This window comes from Astyanax mexicanus, chromosome 4 (assembly GCF_023375975.1).
Source record: "Astyanax mexicanus isolate ESR-SI-001 chromosome 4, AstMex3_surface, whole genome shotgun sequence".
Lineage (NCBI taxonomy): Eukaryota > Metazoa > Chordata > Actinopteri > Characiformes > Acestrorhamphidae > Astyanax > Astyanax mexicanus.
The window spans coordinates 54,552,704-54,578,054 of record NC_064411.1 but is presented as its reverse complement, the minus strand read 5'-3'; the positions used below and the strand labels follow the sequence as shown (position 1 = coordinate 54,578,054).

The window sequence follows — 25,351 nt, the reverse complement described above, 5'->3', positions numbered from 1 at the left end:
TAAGTAAAAAACACCACAGACACTTGGAATTTCTGCAGTCAGATGAATTTATTGTGTTCTGTACAGCTAACAGGTCAGAAATGCTGCTTTGATTGGAACAGAAAGTGACGGCGGTTGAAACCAGAGGCATCGACAGGTATACAGGAACTGACACACGGCCCTCACTGGCAAATAAATAGAAATAAATAAGTTCTAGCTGGTGGGGCGACGGCAGAAAACGAAGCAGCAGCACAGTACAGCTGAATATCTGTGATCTGAAGACCTGGGTCTTGCGAAACGTCCACTGAATGGTTACCATCTGTGTGTGAGTGTGAGTCTGTGGGATTTCTTTATCTGTACAAAAATATGACTATATATAGACATTAACAGCAAGGCTTAAAACTCTGTTTACCTAAAAATAATCACACTAATGAACAGGCGAATTACGTACTCTCAACGTCAAGCAAATATGTGCACCCTTAAGGAATCATTGGACAGGAATGAAACTTGGTAGGAAGTTACAATTGCAGTTGCCCCATGCCAGATCTCCATTGGTCTTTACTACAGGAACTTTGACATCCCAACATAATTACTAAGATTAAAAAAGGTCCTGCAACCAGTAGCCCTACTATTTCTGAATCCGCCACACTCTAAACAATGTACCATTTTAACAGGACAATGCTCGTCCACATGCTGCTGCCGTTACAATGGCCGGTCGTGTTGCTAGACGTAGATCCTTTGCTTTTATTGGTCTTTATTACAGGAACTTTGACAGCCCAACGTTACATTAATAAAGTCCTGTAAATGCACGTCCACACTTTGAACTTTGACTACTCTACGATACGTTCCTGCAACCAGTGACCCAACTTTTTCTGAATGCAAACTATGGTGCGCCATTCCAACAGGACAACGCTCGTCCACAAGCACTTAAATTCAAGACTCTACAGATGCTATGTCATGGCCAGTTGTGTTGCTAGACGTAGCTTCTTTGGTCATCATTACAGAAACTTTGACTGTCCAACGTTATGTTATTAAGGTTCTGCAACCAGTGACCCAATCTTTTCTGAATGCAAACTGTGGTGCACCATTTCAACAGATGCTATGCCATGGCCGGTCGAGTTGCAAGTCCTGTAAACTCTGGTGCGCCATTTCAACAGGACAATGCTCGTGCACATACTGCTGTCATTACAAGAGCTCGCATTAAAGAAACTTCAGATGCTATGCTTTTTGGTCTTCCTTACAGGAACTTTGACTAATTTATTACGTTAATAAGGTCATGCAACCAGTGGCCCTATCTCTGGTGCGTCTGGTGCATGTGGACAATGCTCGTCCACATGCTGCTGTTTTCACAAGGGCTTGCACTGAAGACACCACAGATGCTATGCTATTTGGTCTTTCTTACAGGAACTTTGACTACCCAAAGTTATGTTGATAAGGTCCTGCAACCAGTGCCTTTAACTCTGGTGCATCATTTCAACAGGACAATGCTTGTCCACATGCAGCTGTCACTAGAAGAGCTTGCATTGAAGACAGTACAGATGCTATGCCATGGCCAGTTGAGTTGCTAGTCGTAGCTCCCTTGGCCTTTATAACAGGAACTTTGACACCCACACATTATGTTAATAGTCCTGTAAGTCCTGTAAACTCTGGTGCGCTATTTCAACTATTTTCGACATGCTCATCCACCTACTGCTGCCATCTCAAGAGCTTGCACTGAAGACACTACAAATGCTATAACATGGTCAGTCGAATTGATAGACTTAGATCCTTTGGTCTTCATTATAGGATCTTTGAGGGCCCAACACTATGTTAATAAAGTCCTGTAAACTCTGGTGCATCATTTCATCAGGACAATGTTTGTCCACATGCTGCTGGTGCCACAAGAGCTTACATTGAAGACGCTATAGATGCTATGCTATTTGGTGTTCCTTACAGGAATTTTGACTTTGACCTAATTTATCATGTTAATAAGGTCCTGCAACCAGTGGCCCTAACTCTGGTGCGCCATTCCAACAGGACAATGCTCGTCCACATGCTGCTGCCATTCTAAGAGCTTGATTTGTAGCTCTATATAATTAACATAACCAAATTGGGTTGGGTGCACCCAACGATTGTTGCAACTATTTATTTGACGATGAGCGTGTAAATACTAAGCAGTGCATAAATATGCATCAGCAAAGACAAAGAAAACCCAAAAACAAACAAACAAACAAACAAACAGAAAAAAAGTTGCCAGCGTATAAATGTATTTATATAAAAATAAAAATAAATGATAGTAGTACAGTGTTAAGCTCTGCACATATTTGGGTTTTGGTTGCGATGAGTGTCCGTGCCGAGCTCGCTCTGAGCCCATCTTAATCCATGAAGCCTCCGTATCTCTTGTCGGGCACCGCCGTCTCGCCGCCGTCGTCCCAGCGCTTGTACATGCCATAGCCCTTGTGGTCGTCCAGCCACTGCGGTCTGCCCACCCTGCGCATGAAGCCCCCGTAGCGCTTGTGGAGGTCTCGCCCGGGTTCCTCAGGCCTGATTCCTGACCTCAGGATTTCCCTCAGCAGGTCCATCTGCTCCTCCGAAGCTGAAGCGCCTTGAGCGCCATCCTTCTTCATGAAGCCGCCGTACTTCTTACTGGGACTGGGCGAAATCTGGAATTCACAATCATCACAGAGTTTATATACTTTAATTTCCTTTAATTGTGCCAAAAATTGACAGTGCACCTTATAATTAATTGCACCATATGTATTCATTTTACCAATCAGGTTGTAAGAAGCAGCATTAGCATTAGCCACTAGCTCTTTCACTGTTTAGAGGTAAGTATTATCAGACTGTAGTCTGCTGCTAACCCTGGTTAGCACTGCTGGAGCAGCATTAGCATGAGAATTAGCCGCTAACCGTGCTAGATGCTAGCTTTTTCGCCGTTCAGAGGCAAATATATCAGACTATAGCCTGAACATTTACTGTGAAAACAAGCTACATGAGACAAACCACTAGCTAATATCGCCCTGGCCTTTTTAAAAATGCACACAAAGGATATTTGAGTGCTAATAGCGCCCTCTGGTGGCTAAGCTATAAAAATCATATTCTTGTGGTGATTTGATTTGATTTTTTTCTGATTGATTTGATTTTTTTCCGATTCCATATGTCGGAAATGTAAAGAAATATGATACATGTATGAAGGTTATAATATAGGGAATTTAGTTTAGGATTATAAGGTGCACTATCAATGAACGTCAATTTTCTGATCTATTTTTATACATAAGGCACACAAGATTAAAATTTTTAATTTTAAATATTATCGCCTACATCGAAGTGAGCAAGGGTGTCGCCATTTTCCCTTTCTAACAGGGAATAAAAACTGTACATCTTAAAAAAAAAAATTCTTTCAAAGTTAAACGAGTGCTGGATGTTAATCTACACATATTTCTATCCTGAAAACTGTTTATCTATGTGAATAAAGGACTTCTGTTTATTTACAGCAAGCCTTAATTTATATTTAATATATTTTGTCCAAGGGTGAGTTTTCAGTGAAGTTTCTTTAGCACTAAGGCTGGGTGCAGCAGCATTAGCATTAGCCGCTAACCGCAGCGCTAGCGGTGCGTAAATGCCACCCGATAGCGCGAGACTGAGAAACCCTAAGTGTTCTGGTAACCCTGTTAGCTAGCAGTTCTTCCCACTTAGCTTACGGTAAGGGGCTAATGCTAATGCTAATGTTGCTTCACCCAGCCTTAGTGCTGGAGAGACTTCACTGAAAACTCACTCTTATAACCCTCTGTACTTCAGCAAAGTGGCTTTTCTGCTCATTAATACCTGACTGGTAGAACTTATAAATAAGGTTATTACCAGATTATAAGGTGACATTATTTAGGAATATTAAAGGATTTAAAATGTTCCTTATGGTAATAACTTTTTAATTACTGTTACGAGCCATTTTTTTTATCAGATCTTGGTCAGTTAAATAAAGAAAGCATATGTTAAATAATATATTATATGTAAATTAATTGAAGACACATCTATTCTTATTTTTTAAATTTTTCCAAAATGAAAAGTCTTTAATTAATATCCTCTATTCTGTCCAGATACCCTATACTGATAATTTAAAAACAGGCAGGTTTGCAGTTTAATATGCACGTCCCATGATTTATGTCACTTGTCTGTTTGTATGGACAATTTTAGCTAGACACCGCTGGTCACCATCATCACCACCCACCCACTCACTGTGTTATAAACTGCTTTCTATGACATACCGTATATTTACACTGCGAACTCTTCAATCCCTCACGAGATAGCACCTCACTACTCAGGTGCGTACAGGTGTGGTCAATGGTAGAACTCACCCCGTCCGTCCTGTCGCTCTCGGCGGTGCCGGTGACCCCGCTGACCTCTGCAGCCTTCTTCATCATGAACCCTCCATAGCGCTTCATGAAGCCTCCGTACTTCTTGGACAGCAGGTGCTCTGGGTTTTCTCCATCCAGCTTCAGGCCGTCGACGGCCACTCGCTCCTCCTCCGTCAGGACGTCCCGACACGGCTCCAGCGTCCTCGAGTCCACGCTGCCTCCACACGCCAGTGTGCAGCTCTGAGGAGAACCAGGGGGATTATGGGAAGGATCAGTGACTTTTCAGGCTCTTTTTATTGATCAGTAATGATTTATCATTAAATTCGTAATCAAAAACTGCCAGATTCACATTAGTGAACTGTTAAACATGGTGGTGGTTGCTTTTTATTCAGTAACAATTAAGAATAAGAAGCTTCAGAGGCGAGACTTAAGTAGATCTTTTCTCCATCAGGTTTTATACAAAGCCTGAACTTTGTCCTCAAACATTTACTCTTATAATACTGTATAACTTTATAAACTGTTTTATAAATGCAACCGCTTAAACTGTAAAGGGATTTTTTTAGACTTTTGTTCCAAAACCCAATGATGATATTTTTGTATTGTAACATCTGTTTATTAGACTAGTATTGATATACTGTAATGTACTGTATATCAGTTTATATTTTTATATATATATTTTGGACTCATTACGGCTAAATTAGCAAAAAATAGAAACGTGAGTGTAGAATTAAATTATTTCATTTTCCCATTTTAAAATACAAAAACTGGTTTTCATGCATTTCTTTCTATTTTTTTTTATTTTATTTTATTACTGCCCCTCATGATCTGAAAAAAAAAATCATATTTATTTCTTTACAAAAGTAGGTTATAATTATAATTATACGCAATCATATTTTCACCACAAAATGCAAAAAATAATACGAAAAATCAGTAAATTTAGTCAAACTTTTTTATTTCCTCTGATTTTAATTCAGATAGTGATGCTGTTTTTTTTTCTAATTTTCTTTTATTTTATTTTTTTGATCTTTTATTTATTTATATGCTTTAAAATGCTTAAAAAGACAGAACATTTAGTCAAGTTATTTTATTTTTTTCAGATTTTTTTTTTCAAATGGTGAGAAACTGTAACTGATAAATATTTGTATGTATTATAGACATTATAATTAAATGTGATTTAAATATATATATATATTGCCACTGGAGTTGCAAAAAATAACTTTCTTGATTTTTATTGGAAGTTCAAAGAGATTGTAAAGTAATTTTATTCCACGTAGTTTTGGAACATTTTTATTGGTCCATTTATCATAAAATTCTGAAACAATATATAATATAAATAACAAATGCAAAATTCACATTCATGAACTGTTAAACATGGTGGCGGATGTTAGCTGAACGCATATACAGTAAATGTGCTGACATAATGTTTTAATGCATAATATACTATAATTTATATGGAAATGAAGTACCGATATGTTATGTGTTACGAGTTATGTGTGTTATTATGGGATGGCCGTACCCCCGTGCTGCTCTCCTCTGGTTGGTCCAGCAGGCTGTAGACGCAGAGCGCACAGCGCCGCGAGCATTCAGCCCGAACCGATACGGCCAGAGAGCTCAGCACCAGCAGCCAGCACACATTTACACCCAGCGCCATCGACCTGCAGCAGCAACACAACATTAAATATATAACCAAATACATTAATACATTATATACATGTGTTCCTTATCCAAACAGGGAACATGTGTAAAACAATACTCAAACAGTGTTAAAAAATCAGTAAAAACTAAACAAAAAGGCACTGTTTTAGTTTAAATTTGATTTAAAGCTGTAAAAATAGTTGTGATGGTTAAAAACTATATATATTATTTATGATTGTATACCTTTTATGCTTTTATATGTTTTATTTATTATATTGCATATATACATATACTGTATATAAATAGCTATAACTATAATGCTGAAATAAAAAGCATTTCTCCTAAATTTTACCACACTATTTGTAGTTAATAAAATATGTATATTTATATATAAATGTTTCTTAAATATAACGATTAGTATTATGCATATTCAGTAATTTAATTATAATACTACATACTATAATACTAAAATATACCGTATCTAAACAGGACTGAAGAATAGGAATGAAACATCTATTACTATAGAGCTATAATAAGTATAATTTCTCCATGATTTAACCTGAAATATATAATAATTTATTCACTAAATTTGCTCTAATTTCAGTACTTTCTTTCCTCTGCAATATAACACAATATTCAACTAACAAAAGACAATACATTTAAAGCTGTAAAGAACAATATTTGTAGTTAAAAAGGTATATGTATATATTTATATATAAATGTATCTCAGTTAAAATATAAGTACTATGCATACTCAGTAATAAAATTATAAAATTAACTTAAAGCTGTAAAAAATAATTGAAAATGAAAAATACATATGTATGCTTTTATATGCTTATATGTATTTATTATGTTGCATATATATGTTGCGTGTATATATATAAACATCTATATAGCTATACCGCTAAAATAAAAATCATTTCTCCATAATTTTATCTCCTCACAGAGCTTTCTATCCCTATACTTTCTGAAATATATCTAATTTTTTCTTTTTTGCCAAAAAATTAGCTCTTATTTCAGTATTTTCTGTCCTCTGCAATATTATACAATATTCAACAATACAAGACAATACATTTAATACATTTAAAGCTGTAAAGAGCAATATTTGTAGTAAAAAGTATATATAAATATGCATTTATATATATATATATATATATATATATATATATATATATATATATATATATATATATATATATGTCTCTCTATATATTAGTATCTCAAAATATGAGTATTATGCATATTAAGTAATTAATTTATAATTACTAAACTATACCATATCAAATCAGGATTAAAGCTTTGGACGAGAACAGGTGTAAAACTACGATTTAAGTTTTAAAAAATCATGTAAAACTTCTTTAATTTATATTAACATAGATTTTAAAGTGATATATCTGCTTTGTTTGTGCCATATAATCTATTTTATGTGGACCCAATGTCCAGTTGCCGAAGCAAAATTAGCTTATAAAAGTGACTAAGATGAAAAAGTATTTAATAAATATGTATTTAAATGTTTAAACAAGCAGAAATATATATTTATATATATATATATATATATTAATCATAGCAGTGTTTTTAAATAAGCTATATAATACAATATGCATAAATACCAAATGCATCTTGTTACAAGGTAATAAATTCCTTATTTTATTATATAATTGAATGTATAGTTGGTATATATTTTTAAAAATATAAACCTGTCCAATAAATAACATTTTGGGAGAAATCAGTTTTTTTTTCACTATTGTAATTTATGATTTTATTTGCTTTCATGAATTAAGAAATATAATTCTGAATAAATCACATTTTATGGTTTTAGTGTTAAAAAGAAAACTGATCATTTACAAATTTGATTTCTGCGTGATTTTATTTTGTTGAAATATAGTTCTAAAAATGTACAATATACATAATGTCCCCTTTTTTCCACAAATTTACGTGTTTACAGTGCTTCCTGTTTTACAGCTTGTGAATATTCTGAAATTAAAATGTATAATTATTGCTCTAAAAATGTCAAATATATCTAAATTTCCTTTACTTGTTCACAGTGCTTTCGGAATTCCATTATATATGTTTTTTTCTATGGCTCAATATAATACAGTATGTAACAACACATACATTGAGACAATATAATATAAGTGTTTAAAGCTGTTAGAAACTATATATTTATGTGTATATAATATATTGCATATATATGCAATATATGTGTGAATATAAATGTCTCTCTATAAATATTTTTTAAAAAATATATTTTCCCCTTTTTCCATTAAATCTGCTCTCTGTCCTTTGCAATATAATAAAATATACAACAATAAATCATATCAAACATATAAACATGTATTGAATTATAATTACAGCTCTAAAAATCTAAATTAAAGCTATATTCTTGTTTTTTAGTAATTTTTACCTGTTCACAGTGTATCCTGTCCTAATAATCTCAAATAAAATGTAAAATTAAGGTAAATTGAGTAAATGTTACCTGTTCACAGTGTCTCCTGTCCCGTTACTTTTGGTCTCCTGTGGTTGGATGAGTTGATGGAGGTGTTGGGGACGGTATTCTCCTGCAGTAGAACCTGTGGAAGTATCTGGTCGCTGGAGAAGATCAAAGCCACTGCTGTCTCTTCTAAAGGAGGATGAGTCTCTCTATTATCTCTGCTGAGGAAAAAAAAGACGAAAGCTGCTCTCTCTCTCTCTCTCTCTCTCTCTCTCTCTCTCTCTCTCTCTCTCAGAGCCTCTCTCCCTCTGCTGCACTGTCCCGTGTGGACATGATGGACATCAGCGGGGGATTTTATCAGAAACCCCCTCACCACGTCACACCACCCGTCCCCACATCCTCATCACGTCCCTCTCGCGTCCCTCTCGCGTCCCTCTCGCGTCAGTGGAAACATTCAGCCGGAAAGTGATGTGAGAGATGCTTCACTCTGGATTACTGACGGCTGGATAATAAACTCCCACTGTGTTTCTGTGTTTCCAGGCTAAACACATGAAATTCAATCCTTCTCTAACACTAAATGAATATATCTGCCTGTGGATAAACACTGAAGAAGCATATGAAGTCGCATGAAACTGTGTGGAGTTGAATTTCAGCTTAGTAAAGTTGAGTTAAACCCAGCTGAATTGAATTACAACATATAAGGAGTAGTACAATTGAATTACACATCACTGAATAATAATAATAATAATAATAATAATAATAATAATAATAATAATAATAATAATAATAATAATAAATATAAATAAACTTTGTGGCATTGAACTGAAATCACGTAGAGTTGAATTAAACCCTGAATAATCTGATTAAAACATGTACAGTTTAATTAAACCATGTGGAGTTGAAGTAAAATCCCATGGTGTTGAATTAGAATCATGTGGAGTTGAATTAAACCCTGTGGATTTGAATTAGAATTACATGGAGTTGAATTAAATCATGTGGAGTTGAATTAAATCATGTGGAGTTGAATTAAATCATGTGGAGTTGAATTAAATCATGTGGAGTTGAATTAGAATCATGTGAAGTTGAATTAAATCATGTGGAGTTTAATTAAACAGGTGTGGAGTTGAATTAAAGCATATGGAGTTACACACAACCTTGTGGAATTGAATTTTAACCTAGTGAAGTTAAATTAAATCCAGTTGAATTTAATTACACCATGTGGATTTGGAATAAACTATGTAGAGTTGAATTAAATCCCGAATAATCTGATTAAAACATATATACTTCAATTAAACCCTTTGGAGTTTAAATAAAACCCCACTGCGTTGAATTAGAATGTATAGTTTAATTCAATCCTGTGGAGTTGCACAAAACCTAGTGGACTTGAATTACATAATTGTGAAGTTTAATTAAACTATGTGGATTTGAATTTGAATCATGTGGAGTTGAATTAAAGCATGTAAAGTTGCATAAAACCTTGTAGAAATGAATTCCAGCTTGGTAAAGTTGAATTAAACCTTGCTGAATCGAATTACACCATGCGGAGTTGGAATAAACAATGTGTCACCTGTGGCATTGAACTGAAATCATGCAGAGTTGAATTAAACCCTGTGGAGTTGAAGTAAAACCTCATGGAGTTGAATTAGAATCATGTGTGGTTGCATTAAGCCTTGAGGAGTTGAATTAGAATAAAGTGCCCTGTGGAGTTGAATTGGAATCATGTGGAGTTGAATTAAACCATGTGGAGTTGAATTAAACCCTGTGGAATTTAATCAAACCCTATGGAGTTTAATAAAACTTTGTGGAGTTGAAGTATAATAATGTGGAGTTGAATAAAACCATGTGGAGTTGAAGTACAACTATGCATAGTTAAATAAAAACACATAGAGTTGAATAAAACCATGTAGAGTTGAATTAAACCATGTGGAGTTGAATTAAACCCTGTGGAGTTGAAGTACAACTATGCAGAGTTAAATAAAACCATGTGAAGTTGAATAAAACAATTGTGGCATTAAATTAAACCCTGTGGAGTTGAAATAAACCATGTGGAGTTGAATTAAAAAATGTGGAGTTGAATTATTATCATGCACAGTTGAGCCAGGATCATGCAAAGTTAAATAAAACCATTTAGACTCTAAATAAACAATTGTAGAGTTATTAAAGCATATGAAGTTGAATAAAACCTTTTGGAATTGAATTTTAGCCTAATAAAGTTAAATGAAATCCACCAAGTGGCATCTGTGGCATTATACTGAAATAATGCAAAGTGAAATGAAACCTTATATAGTTGAATTAAACCCTGTGGAGTTGAATTATAATCATGTGGATTAGAATAAAACCATGTAAACTTGCATTAAACAATTGTGGAGTTAAATTAGAAACTATAAAGTTGCAGAAAACATTGTATAGTTGAATTTAACAATGTGGATGTGCTGCAGGTTATGCAGGTTTTAACTGCACATTGTTTGTAGATGTTTATGCAGCAGCTTCAGCACTTTACTGAGTGTATATTTTGTAAATGTTCACGTAACTAAGTAACTTTCGTAGCGCTTCGTAACACGCGGCCTATTCAGCCTCGCTCTCGTTGTACGAGAAAACCCTCCACGTAAATGTCGAGCAGTACTCAGATCTTTCAGAGCTCGGCATCGCGCATCATCACCGCTATTGTTCTTTGTTCTCGAAGCGCCGAAACCTCATTTCTCCGCCACAGCGCCCTCCTGCCGGGTTCACCCCGAACCGCCGGAATCCGAGCGCGTTCTCGCCCCTTTCCCCTAATTGCATTATGATTTACAATGACAGGTTATGTGTGTACGGGAACAATGCGGTATGATGATAATGAAGTTTCCACCTGGAGCCGCTGAAGCCCTCAGCCACCGTTACGCAACGTCCTCACGCTGATCAGCTAAATTACTCCCAATTATCTCCCCCCTTATTCCCAGAGACCAGAAGTTTAATGGTGATTTCCAGCTCTGAGGCGAGATGAGCCAGTAGGACAAACAGTTAGCATGCTAACACACCACTGTGCCTCAATATGGCCTCAGAATGATGCTCAATTTAATGGGAAAGAAAAAGAAACATCAGTGGAAAAATGTTAGATCCAGTTAGATCCAGCTTAAAACAAGCTTTTGCTCTGTCTTCGATGGTCAACAAATGATTGAAAAGCTGCTCATCAGAAACTTAAAGAAATATAAATTGGATATTTCCAAGCATAAAGTCATGTGGAGTTGAATAAAACCATGTGGAGATGAATAAAACCATGTGGAGTTGAATAAAACCATGTGGAGTTGAATAAAACCATGTGGAGTTGAATAAAACCATGTGGAGATGAATAAAACCATGTGGAGTTGAATAAAACCATGTGGAGTTGAATAAAACCATGTGGAGTTGAATAAAACCATGTGGAGATGAATAAAACCATGTGGAGTTGAATAAAACCATGTGGAGTTGAATAAAACCATGTGGAGTTGAATAAAACCATGTGGAGTTGAACTGTGGAATTGAATCAAACCCTATAAAGTTGAATTAAACCCTGTGGAGTTGAAGTACAATCATGCAAAGTTGAATATAACCATTTAAAGTTGAATTAAATCAAATGAAATTGCGGTAAACCCTGTGAAGTTAAATTAGAATCAATGCAGAGCTGAAATAAAGCATGTGGACTTGAATTAAACCCTGTGGAGTTGAAGTACAATCATGTGTTGGTGAATAAAAACACATAGAGGTGACTTAAACACTATGGATATGAATTAAACCCAGTGGAGTTGAATTTAACCCTATAAAGTTTAACAAAACCTTGTGGAGTTGAATTTCCGCCTAATAAATTTAAACAAGCCCTTGCTAAATTGAATTACAAAACATGTCCAGTTAAATTGAAATCACATGGAGTTAGCATAAATCCTGTATGTGTGTCATTTGCACATCTGTGTCAGCAATTTGTACAACTAAAAGGAGTTAAAATCAGCATTAGATTTAAACGATGTAAATTAAAATATATTTTGCATACTTCAGACACTTACGACACTCTGCCTGCTGCCTCACGCCTACGACCGCAATACACAGCAGTGTCAATATTACACAGTAAATAATACACTGTAAATTCAGCAGGGAAGGGGCAAAGGCAAGAGAGTGGTTAAAAATACACAAAAATGGTCGACAATGAAAGCAAACAATGGGTTGGGCAAGGCTAAAATCGATAGTCGGAAACAAAAAAAACCCTGTTAAACCATGTGGAGCTGAATTAAACCATGTGGTGTTGAATTGAACACTGTGGAGTTGATGTACAATCAAGCAAAGTTGAATAAAACCATGTGGAGTTGAAGTCTAACTGTGCGTAACCGAATAAAAACATTTGGAGTTGAATTAAACCCTGTGCAGTTGAATTACAATCATGCAAAGTTAAATAAAACCATGTGGAGTTGAATTAAACCCTGTGGACTTGAGGTCAAATCATGTGGAATTGAATAAACTCCTGTGGAGTTGAATAAAACCATGTGGATTTGAATGAAACCCTCTGAACTTGAAATCCAATCATGCAGAATTGAATAAAACCATGTGGAGTTGAATGAAACCCTGGGAACTTGAAATCCAATCATGCAGAATTGAATAAAACCATGTGGAGTTGAATTAAACCCTCTGAACTTGAAATCCAATCATGCAGAATTGAATAAAACCATGTGGAGTTGAATGAAACCCTGGGAACTTGAAATCCAATCATGCAGAATTGAATAAAACCATGTGGAGTTGAATTAAACCCTGTGGTGTTGATGTCCAATCATGCAAAGTTGAATAAAACCATGTGGAGTTGAATTAAACCCTGTGTAGTTGAATGAAACCATGCAGATCTGACTATAATACCAGCCTATCCTAAGTAGAGAGCCAGGAGGTAACATAGACATGAGTGCGCCAATGGATCTTTCAAATATTTGCTTCAAAAATAACAATAATATCAAATATATTGATGCATGGTTCAATTCCTCAAGACCTCAGAAGGTGCCATGTGATATCTGGCACCAAGGTTAGTGTTATTAACAGATCCTTTAATGCAGTAAGTCCTGTAGGTTGTGAGGTGGGACCTCCATGAGCATCACTGAGCCATCTGGCAGTGGTTTTAATGTTTTGGCGTTTTGGTGTCATTATGTAAGTCGCTGTGTTAATTAGTGCGTGATTACATAATCACGTTTGAATCCTACAGCAAGACAAAAGCAATGTGGATGATGGACTGTATGTTACGCCCTAATCATTGTCATCTTCTTCCATTCTATTTTTATCATCCTTTCCATCATCATCATCATCATCTACAACGTCATCATCATCAGTAGCATCATATCTGCATCATCAGGACCATTATCTTCATGTGGAACATGTGCTACAATTGATTCTTTGAGTAATATCTCTGTAGTAGAGGAGTATTGTCAATAGAATAGGATCTCTGGAGCAGATAAATAAACATGAGCCAATTGGAACCATGTCTTATGTAATGGTGTTTTCTCCAAATAACCATCTAAAAGACCAAGTTTTGCTAATAACTGGTTTAGATGGCTTAAGCTGGTCATGTTGGTCAACCAGCATATGAGAAGTATAGGGTATGTTTTTGTTTGGTTGACCATCAATCTGGTCAACCAGCTTAGTCTTGCTGGTAATGCTTGACCAGCAAGTCCAATATGGTTGACCAGCAAGCTTGACTAGCATGCCCAAGCAAGTTGGTTGACCAATCATCATGTCTGAGATTGATGGTTTATCTGGTCTACAAGCATTATTAACCTGACCAAGCATGACCAAGTTGACCATCATGCTTGGTTATTGGCTTTAGATGGTCTAAGCTGGTCAGCCACCTTGGTCTTGCTGGTAGTGGTGGGCAACATGCATATCTCTTTACTCGTTTTTCAGCAGTATAGGGTATGTTTTTGGTTGGTTGACAATCCATCTGGTCAATTTCAGACATGATGGTTGATCCACCAACTAGCTTGGTCTTGTTAGTCAAGCTGGTAACTAGCTTAGTCTGGCTGGTGAATCATATTGCTCATGCTGGTCAACCAACTTTGTCTCACTGGTCAGGCTTGTTCAGGTTGATAAAGCTTGCAGACCAGCTAAGCCAGGTCATGTAGGTCAACCAGCTTGGTAAAGTTGGTTAATCAACTTGGTCTAGCTTTGGTCATAGTGGTTGCCTAGCTTGGTCAGGTAGCTAATAGTTGTAGACCAGCCAAATCTTCAATCTCAGACATGATGGTTGGTCCACCAACTAGCTTGGTCATGCTAGTCTTTCTGTTAACTAGTTGAGTCTTTCTGGTAAACCATATTGGTCATGCTGGTCAACCAACTTTGTCTAGCTGGTCAGGCTTGGTCAGGTTGATAATACTTGTAGACAAGTTAAACCATCAACCTCAGACATAATGGTCAATGAACTTGGTTTGTGCTGGTCATGCTGGTTAAAGAACTTGGTCTTGCTGGTTGTGTAGGTCAAAGAGCTTGGTGATGTTGGTCAATCAACTTGGTCTAGTTTTGGTCATAGTGGTTGTCATGCTTGGTCAGGTTGATAATGCTTGTAGACAAGCTAAACCAACAATCTCAGACAAGATAGTCAACCAATTTGGTGTTGCTTGTCATATAGGTCAAAGAGCTGGGTGATATTGGTCATACCGGTTGTCTAGCTTGTTCAGGTTGATAATGCTTGTAGACAAGCTAAACCATCAATCTCAGACATGATGGTCAACCAACTTTGTCTTGCTGGTCTTGCTTGGTCAGGTTGATAATGCTTGTAGACTAACTAAACCTCCAATCTCAGACATAATGGTTGGTCCACCAACTAGCTTGGTCTTGCTAGTCAAGCTGGTATGTAGCTTGGTCTTGCTGTTGAACCATATTGGTCATGCTGGTCAACCAACTTTATCTTTCTGGTCATGCTTGGTCAGGTGTATAATGCTTGTAGACCAGCTAAACCATCAATCTCAGACATGATGGTCAACCAACGTGGTCTTGCCAATCAAGCTGGAATCAAGCTTGGTCTTGCTGGTCATTCTTCGTGACCAGCATGGACTTGATGCTAATGTTGGTCAAACACCTTAGTGATGTTGTTCATGTGGGTTGACCAGTGTACATATGCGAGTCATAATGGTGGACCAACATGGTCTTGATGGTCATGATGTTTGACCATACTGGTTCTCTAGCTTGGTTTAACCATCAAACTTCACCAAAAATATACCGTACACTAAAGTAGACCAGCTTCAGCAGGACATACTGTGGTTCCTGCAGGTTTAAAAAAAACAGGATCATGTAGGTTATTATGTCTTACTGACCTCACACGACTTTAGCGACCGGTTCCTGTCCGGAACAACAGTTCCGAGGTAAATGCGTTTCCAAACAAGCCGATGACCGTAAGCCCTGAAGACCTGAGTTCCTGATGGTTAGTGGAGGTGATGTGATTAAACACAGGCCTGTGATATTACAGGAAATTGAGGATGTGTATATTGCACCTCGGGATGCAGCACCAATAGAGAAAGGATGATCTATTGCAGATAAAGACGTGAGACGCTGACGCAGGCTGTGCGGTTGCGTGGAATATGAGACCCTAAACCCGGCGCAATAACGTGTCTGCCGGGATGACTGTTCGCTCGAACGAGAGCAGTTAATTAGGACACTAAAGGTGCGAATAAAACTCACATTTACTAATAATAGAGGTAATTAGTGTAGCAGCCAGAATCAAAGGTACATTTAGCAGTTAAATATTCATAATGGAAATTAATTTCATTAAAGCTTTTTCACGGATCAGCTCATTATGTTCGCAGTGGAAGATAAAGAGCTCGATCGCTGTGAGTTATTCTGATCTACATGAGTCAGAACTTCAACCCACAAACTGATCCAGATTCAGTTTTTATAAAGAAAGAGCTCAATTTATACATTAAAAAGTTTATTTAACATCAACCACCCAACACAGTAATGTGTAAATCATCGCTGTCCAATGAAAAACACTTATCTCCAAAACTGCAACTTTACAGAAATTAAAAGAAAGAAAAAACCTTGTAAACTTTTAATGGAAGTCAATGTAAAAAGAGTTTATTCCAGGTCATTTTTTAAGGTTTGAAGAGTTTCTATTGGTCCGTTTATAAAGAAATTTTGGCACAGTGTAAGGGACAGTTTGTCTGTTCAAATTATGTAGTAAACTAAAAATCGACAAAAATGGACATAAGTGCTTTTTATAGGGAAGCGAAAATTAATAAATTACCCTTTTTTTTTAAAGAAAATTACAGTAGTTATAATAAGTTTGAGGCCATTAGATGCTGGATAAATTCCAATAAATTACATTCAATTGTACACAAGGAAAAGTTAGGTTTCTTAAAATCTTGAATTAAGGTTATATTAACTGACTGTTTTGATTAGCATGAAATGTTTCATGGTATAATTCATGAATGTGAATTATAACAATGTTTTTTTCTGTATTTTAAAAGTAAAATAATTATAAATTAAAATCTATCTACCAGATACCTGATCTGAATCAATATAAAAAACGACATTTTTGTTCTTGAATTAAATTTCCAACACCTTAAAGCATACCTGTCAAGTTTTAGATTTAAAAATAAGGGATATTTTCCTCCGTCCGCTTAAAGCCGTCCCACCAGCCCAACGAAGGTTCAGTATCTCTTACATGTTAAGACAGGTTTACAAAAAATCTAAAATAACCACATGTGAACAACTTACACGCTACAATTAGATTATCAGAATCTGATAGGCCTACCTTTGTTGACATTGAAATGTTGTGGACAGTCCTACATATGTCATTCTTTTAATACAGCCAAATTAAAAACCCCTTTCTATATATATTTTAAAAAGTTAAGATTTCATGTCTTTTTGGGCATAAATGCACTCTTTTATATGATATATTTTTTATTTATTTAATGGATTTAAAATTGAACAAAGGGTGCACAAATTCTGCAAAATTAATCTTTTGATCACTCCACTCCTGATCAGTTTAGTTAATTTCGGTCCTCGCCACATTTCTAGTTAAGCTGAGTCACAAGCTGTATTTTTTTTTTTTAAGGTTTAATCTGTGTGTTTTTATTCGGAGACGAGTCTTTTTAAGCAGCTATCAGAAAAATCTCATCACAGTTTCCATGATTAGCCTACCGTTACCTTTCTTTTAGAAAAATCGCTGTATATCCAGATCTGTTTTAACATCAGCTGCTCCGACTAGCTGCCTGTGGCTTCCCCACACTGACCCTCCTTTGCAAGCTGATTGGCTGTTTCTCCTGAAAGGCGGGACTTTCTCCTTGAACCGCCTCCACGATTGGTTAAGAGACACAGAGCGGTCAGTGCCCTGTCTCCTCAATAATATATATATTTTTAATTGTAATATAATACGGGAAATTTACGGGAAAATACTAATACGGGAGGACGGCGAGAAAGAGGAGTAAAATACGGTAGTTTCCCGGCCAAAACGGGAGACTTGACAGGTATGCCTTAAAGTTCAAAAATATTCCATTCAAATTTATGAATTCCTATCAAAATTGTAATTTTGTGAATTACTAAATTACAAAAAAAAAAAAAAAACTTTAGGAACTTTAGGAAAATGATTGTAGTTCTAACCAGTTTAAGGCCATTAGATGCCTGATAAGTGACAAAAAATGCATTCAATTGTAAAATAAAAATGTAGTTTTTTTTAATCTTGTATGGAGCTTATATTAGCTGACTGTTTTGATAAACATAAAGTAATTAATGCCATAATTCATAAAATATGAATTTTAAGAATGCTTTTTGTGTGGTTTGAACTTATTAATTCCGCAACTTTTCCCAAGTTAAAAAAAATTGAGTAATTCTAATCTACTAGATGTCTCAGTTCTGGCCTAAATTTGGATTTCTAATTTTTATGTAATCGCATGTAATTTTTAAATCTGATTTTAAGTTTCATGCTTAAATGTATATTTTACCAGCAAATTTCATCTTAAAAAGTTTCAAATTCAAATATACGCTTTTTACCACAACATATACTATACAATGGCGTTAAAAAGTGTTTGCCTCTTACAGATTTCTTTCCTTTTGGCATTTTTGTCATACTTACATTTTTCAGATTACCAAACAGATTTTAATATCAGACAAATATAACCTGAGTAAATATAAAAAGCACTTTTTAAATGATGATTTTATTTATTAAGGCAAAATCTGTCCAAACCATTCTAGCCATGTGTGAAAAAGTGTAAATTAATTGTGATTCATTTCAATTTTTGGAAGCTGAGTTCAATTGGAGAAATCATGGAACACTGGTGAACCTTCCCATGAGTGACCGGCCGACCGAACAAAATTACTCCAAAAGGGCATGAACAACTCATCCAGGAGGTCCCAAAAGAACCCAGAACTACATTTAAAAAAATGTTTTTTTGGGATCCCACCACAATTACGTTTAATATGAAGGTTCTGTGGTTTTTACCCCAAATTACCCCAGAACCCCCTGAAAAACTAATCCCATCCAGATAGGGCTTTAGTCTGCAGATTTATCACCAATTGAGAAAAGCTATCCACAAATATTATTTATATAATTTAGCCAAAGCTAAGCTACAGAGATATCATTAACGCACTTCGTGTTTCTGTCAGTTCAGCTCTGAGGACATCCAGTACCTGGACATTTGCTTAATTATGCAAATTCCTTGGTCAAAGAAACACAACGCGCTGAAGATAAGACCAAGGCCTGGCTTTTCCTGATGTTTCATTCTTTAAATCTAATTAGAAACTCTTGTTAATGGAAATGTCAATTAATTTTAATCAACGTCTGGGAGGGAAGAGCAACACTCAGTAAATTAATTCAGCAACTTTAGGAGGACACGTCTGACGGAGCTCTGAACATAATCGAGCACTCTGTCACTGTCCTGAGACTAATGAATTTTTATCACCTGCTGCCTTTAAAACAGCTCATATCTTTTTAATGAATTGGACGGAAAGCCGAGCGTTGATATCTGCGGCAGTAAAAACTCTTCTCAGAGCTGCATTTGTGCATAAAAAGTGACCGGCATGTTCTACACTGATCTCCAAACACAGTTCAGTGGATTTAAAAAAAAAAGTCTAAAGTCTAATCTAGACAAGAATTTATCCTTATTTCTGATTATCTGTTTGGATCCACATGGATTCGCTTTTAGTCAAACACTTTGGTCTTGATGGACATGATTCCTGATTGATGGAACTTCCTTGCTCAACAAACTGGTTAGGGCTAGTTTGAAGCAATGATATTGATCAAGTTTGGTCAAGTTGGTCATGGTAAGGTTGTTCGTATTAAGGTGACTTATTAAGGCCACTTATTAAGGCGACTTATTAAGGCGACTCGTTAAGTTCACTAATTAAGGAGTTTTATTAAGGCGACTCATTAAGGGAAACTTGTTGAGGCAAATTATTAGGGCGACTTATTAAGGGAGACTTATTAAGGCGACTTATTAAGGTGACTTATTAAGTCGACTTATTACGGGAACTTATTAATGCAACTAATTAAGGTGACTTATTAAGGTAAGTAATCAAAGAGACTTATTAAGTCGCCTTAATAAGGCGAGTTATTAAGGCAACTTATTAAGGTGACTTTTTAAGGCAACGTATGAAGGAGACTTATTAAGGCGACTTATTAAGGTGACTTATTAAGGTGACTTTTTAAGGCAACGTATGAAGGCGACTTATTAAGGTGACTTATTAAGGTGACTTATTAAGGTGACTTATTAGGGTGACTTTTTAAGGCAACTTAGTAAGGCGACTTATTAAGGCAACTCATTAAGGCGACTTATTAAGGCGACTTATTAAGGCGACTTATTAAGGTGACTTAAGGTGACTTATTAAGGCGACTTATTAAGGCAACTCATTAAGGCGACTTATTAAGGAGACCTATTAAGGCAACTTATTAAAGAGACTTATTAAGGCAACTTATTAAGGCGACTTATTAACAAGTGGGAACAGCTCGAAATTTTATGCTTAACAAATGAAAAAGCAAAAACAAAAGAAGTCAGTAGGGTGGAAAATACTTTTTCATGCTACTGTATCTCCTCCACGCTACTGTGTCTAAAACAAAATCAATCCCTATAAAATATTAATATTAAGGCGGTTTATTAAGGAGACTTATTAAGGAAACTTATTAAGGTGACTTATTAAGACGACTCATTAAGGTGACTTATTAAGGCAAGTTTTTAAGGCGACTTTTTAAGGTGACTTATTAAGGTAACGTATTAAGGCAACATATTAAGGCAACTTATTAAGGCGACTGATACAGCCACCTTTGTTTGATTGCATTTGTTTATTTGTGTGTTTATTTGTACTGAAGGAAATTTGTAGGTGCAGTAGGGAGTTTTGTTTAGTTGTTTTTTGCTCTCACTTTTTCAATGTAACAATTCATTCGGAAAATAATAAAAAGACCTTTGATTTAAAAAAAGCAAAAAGAAAAGAAGTCAGTAGGGTGGCAAATACTTTTTCACGCTGCTGTATCTCCTCAGTCTAAAACAAAGTCAATCCCTATAAAATTACGTTTTAAATTTTGGTAAATTTTCTTCTCTATTGATTAAGCTTGTCTTTAGGATCACACCAGAGCTAACAGGTCCAGATTAAAGGGTACGACCTCCTGGTGCTGTACTGTACTGTAGGCTGTAGCAGCAGCAGTAGACGCGAGAGTGTGGTGTGAGAGCTCGGGGCGCGATAGCTTCCTTCTGCCAAGTCCCGCATTCATCAAACCATCAAACACAATATTGATGTTTTCAGAACATCATCCACCACTGTTTGCTCAGGAAACACGTTCAGTTTTACAGACTCTCGCTTCACGAGCTTCACGACCACGACCACAAACACAGCGTCCAACAAACAACCAGCAACAGGAAGCAGCCGATTCATTACTTTCCCCCGTAACCATGACGAGTGACAGCTGTCACGTCTCAATCAGATCAGCCCAGGCAACACCCATACGTTTACCCGCGATAATTAGGCCACAATTAAATCTGAGCGGAGTCTGTGGTCTGGGCAAGCAGAGCTTTAATCAGCTCTCATATTCAATTTCCTGCAGAGACGAGGAAAGCATATCAGCTCTGTAATTACAGTGTCACTCACAGTACCGCACAACAGCACCGGCGACGAGCAAGAGTTGCACTCACCAGAACACACAATCACTACATCACTAAATCACACAATCACTAAATCACACAATCACAAAACCACAAAATCACACAATCACACAATCACCAAATCACCAAATCACACAATCACCAAATCACAAAACCACAAAATCACACAATCACCAAATCACAAAACCACAAAACCACAAAATCACACAATCACAAAATCACCAAATCACCAAATCACACAATCACCAAATCACAAAACCACAAAATCACACAATCACCAAATCACAAAACCACAAAATCACACAATCACCAAATCACAAAACCACAAAACCACACAATCACCAAATCACACAATCACACAATCACCAAATCACAAAACCACAAAATCACACAATCACCAAATCACAAAACCACAAAATCACACAATCACCAAATCACAAAACCACAAAATCACACAATCACCAAATCACAAAACCACAAAATCACACAATCACCAAATCACAAAACCACAAAATCACACAATCACCAAATCACAAAACCACAAAATCACACAATCACCAAATCACAAAACCACAAAATCACACAATCACTAAATCACACAATCACAAAACCACACAATCACCAAATCACACAATCACACAATCACCAAATCACAAAACCACAAAATCACACAATCACCAAATCACAAAACCACAAAATCACACAATCACTAAATCACACAATCACAAAACCACACAATCACCAAATCACACAATCACACAATCACCAAATCACAAAACCACAAAATCACACAATCACCAAATCACACAATCACACAATCACCAAATCACAAAACCACAAAACCACAAAATCACACAATCACTAAACCACAAAATCACACAATCACCAAATCACACAATCACCAAATCACAAAACCACAAAATCACACAATCACTAAATCACACAATCACACAATCACCAAATCACACAATCACTAAACCACAAAATCACCAAATCACACAATCACCAAATCACACAATCACCAAATCACACAATCACACAATCACACAATCACCAAATCACAAAACCACAAAACCACAAAATCACACAATCACTAAATCACACAATCACACAATCACCAAATCACACAATCACTAAACCACAAAATCACACAATCACACAATCACACAATCACCAAATCTCAAAACCACAAAACCACACAATCACTAAACCACAAAATCACACAATCACTAAATCACACAATCACACAATCACACAATCACCAAATCACACAATCACTAAACCACAAAATCACACAATCACACAATCACAAAATCACTAAATCACAAAACCACTACATCACTAAATCACTAAATCATAAAATCACACAATCACAAAATCACTAAATCACAAATTCACTAAATCACAAAACCACAAAAACACAAAACCACAAAAACACAAAATCACAAATTCGCTAAATCACTTAATCACAAAACCCCAAAATCACTAAACCCCAAAATCACTAAATCACAAATTCACTAAATCACAAATTCACTAAATCACAAAATCACAAAAAATCGCTGTCCTGCTTCCTACAAATTTCTGATCTAACCGTAAAAAAAGGGATTTAGCACACAACACCTTTACGTCTTTCTTTTTTACTCAGGTAGAAGTAAGTATACTGTAGATACTTGGGTTTAAAATACTTCTGTAGAAGTTAAAGTATCAATTAAAACTTTTTACTCTTTAAGTAAAAGAGAAAAAGTACTGGATTCAAAACTACTTCAAGTATAAAAGTAAAAGTAATGTAAGAGTCCTATAGTGCACAACCCCCTCCCCCAAATTATTAAGGCATAGGAATGAGATCCTAAGGTGTGGCCATGCCTTATTAAGGTGACTTATTAAAGCGTAGGTATGAGATCCTTTTTGTGAGAGTTTTGCACATGCTGGATTTTCTCAGTCAGTTTTGTGAGGTAGAGTCACCTGGAATTCAGGCTTTCAGTTAACAGCTGTGCTGAACTCATCAAGAGTTAATTACTTGAATTTCTTGTCTCTTAATAAAGTGTTTGAGAGCATCAGTTAAAGTAAAGTAGTGAAGAGGTAGAGTTACAGGTCTACAGTAGCTTGACCCCACCAAGTGCACTGAAAAATCACCAGCTGTAGTACGGCAAGCCAAAAAGGAAACGTAAGGGATTATTTTTATATAATTTATTTTATTTAGAACACTTTTTAAATTTAATTACTTTATGTTTAAATCATGTTTTTTAAAAAATGTTTTAAAAACGACTTATTAGGGCAACTTATTAAGGTGTGGGAATGAGATCCTAAGGCGTGGTCACGGCTTATTAAGGCAATTCATTAAGGCATAGAAATTAGATCCTAAGGTGTGGCCACAAATTATTAAGGTGACTTATTAATGCAACTTATTAAGGCGACTAATTATATCTGTTCGTGAACTCAAGCTCAGGTGTACTTGGGTTCTGCAGCAGGACAATGACCAAAATCCATAGGAATTTTAGCGAGACATAGGAACAAGTTTGAGGTACAGGAATGAGATCCTAAGGCATGGACGTGACTTATTAAGGCGACTTATTAAGGTGGCAATAGACATTTACAAACCAATAGAAAAGTTTACCAGCTAATGAAACAGTAGCTTGAACACACCAACTGCACTGGATAAACAACAGCTGTAGTACGGCAAGCCGAAAAGGAAATGTAAGGGCTTATTTTTTATATATTTAATCTAATTTAGAACACATTTTTAATGTAAAAAAGCTAATTTTATGTTTGAATCTTGGTTTGTAAAAAGGCCATTATCAGTTATGAAAGTAGCAATGCTAACCACAGGCTTCCAATGCAATGAACAATAAAAAGCATTATTATATTTTATCATCATGTCTGTCAATCTAAAAAGACAAATTTCAAGAACTTTGAAAGTATCCTCAAGTGCAGAAAACGCAAAGACCATCAAAAACATTATAATGATGGAACTGGCACTCATCAGGACTCGTCCTTGGGAAAGGAAAAGTGGGAGTTACCTCCGTTCTGTTGCACAGAATGACCACTATTAGCACTATGTTGCATTAGAGTTAACCATTACCACCATTATTAATTACTCTAAATAAAGCACTGCATGTGAGGTGGATTAGTTTTGTACTAATGTTGCAGAAGTATTAAGACCTTATCTACAGGAAAAGCCCAGTCCAGTGTTTGATCACCCTCTCTAAACCCCGGCCTAGACCACAGGAAGTGGGCGTGCTGGCGTAATTCATATTTGAGCGTTGGATTAATTGTAATTGGCACGTCGTATTAGAAGTTCAAGGGTGGTCAAAGTGATTCATAGCGTCTGATCTCACTGCATTATTCTCCTCCCGCCTTTTTTCTTCCCCTAAAAAACGAAACTGAGAGATTTTCCTCTTCCTTTAGGCGCAATCATCCCTCAATCAGCACCACCATCCCCCTGAGGGTCTCCACCGGCCCCCCGAAAGCGTCCTAATGGAGCTCCTGCAGAACATCGCTTTTCTCTGAATCATAAGAAGCAGTCTGTTTTTTCCTTCTTCTGGGAATTCTGTGTTTATTCTGTGTTTATTCTGTGTTTATTCTGTGTTTTCGTGCTGTTTCCTTCATTATAATTCAATTTAATCTAATGAACAAAAGGTCCGGCGTTTGGCTTTTAGCTTTATTCTGCACTTAGTGCTCTAAACGCCTGTTTTCATCCTCGTTTTAAGACACGTTTAAAGCATTTTACGCATTTTACGCTCCGCAAGCTGAGTGCAACCGTGATTAACATGTTTAATTGAAGCTGTATTAGACTGTAATTGTATTAAACTGCAGTCTGCACTCAAAATTCACTAATGAATTCATCCGAAGGTCAATATTTGCATAAAATGAGATGTCCAAGGAGTTTGCTTACAGTGCTTGAAGCACTGTAG

At 36.1% G+C, this 25,351-nt stretch overlaps 1 protein-coding gene across 1 annotated transcript; it reads right to left on the bottom strand.

The window, feature by feature from the left end:
• Positions 1 to 28: 28 nt before the first annotated feature.
• Positions 29 to 8,697, bottom strand: penka (proenkephalin a). The gene is made up of 4 exons (XM_049478896.1): positions 8,422 to 8,697; positions 5,827 to 5,965; positions 4,311 to 4,550; positions 29 to 2,621 (listed from the first exon to the last, which is right to left on the bottom strand). Exons 2-4 carry the CDS (start codon positions 5,959 to 5,961, stop codon positions 2,334 to 2,336), a joined length of 663 nt encoding a protein of 220 aa, XP_049334853.1. The 5' UTR covers positions 5,962 to 5,965; positions 8,422 to 8,697; the 3' UTR covers positions 29 to 2,333.
• Positions 8,698 to 25,351: the final 16,654 nt, after the last annotated feature.

Excerpts from the sequence above, each read along its gene's own strand:
- penka (XM_049478896.1), bottom strand. The coding sequence starts at position 5,961 with ATGGCGCTGGGTGTAAATGTGTGCTGGCTGCTGGTGCTGAGCTCTCTG. Across the intron at positions 4,551-5,826 it reads CAGAGGAGAGCAGCACGGGG|AGCTGCACACTGGCGTGTGG; the intron begins GTACGGCCATCC and ends GGTTCTCCTCAG. Across the intron at positions 2,622-4,310 it reads AGAGCGACAGGACGGACGGG|ATTTCGCCCAGTCCCAGTAA; the intron begins GTGAGTTCTACC and ends TGTGAATTCCAG.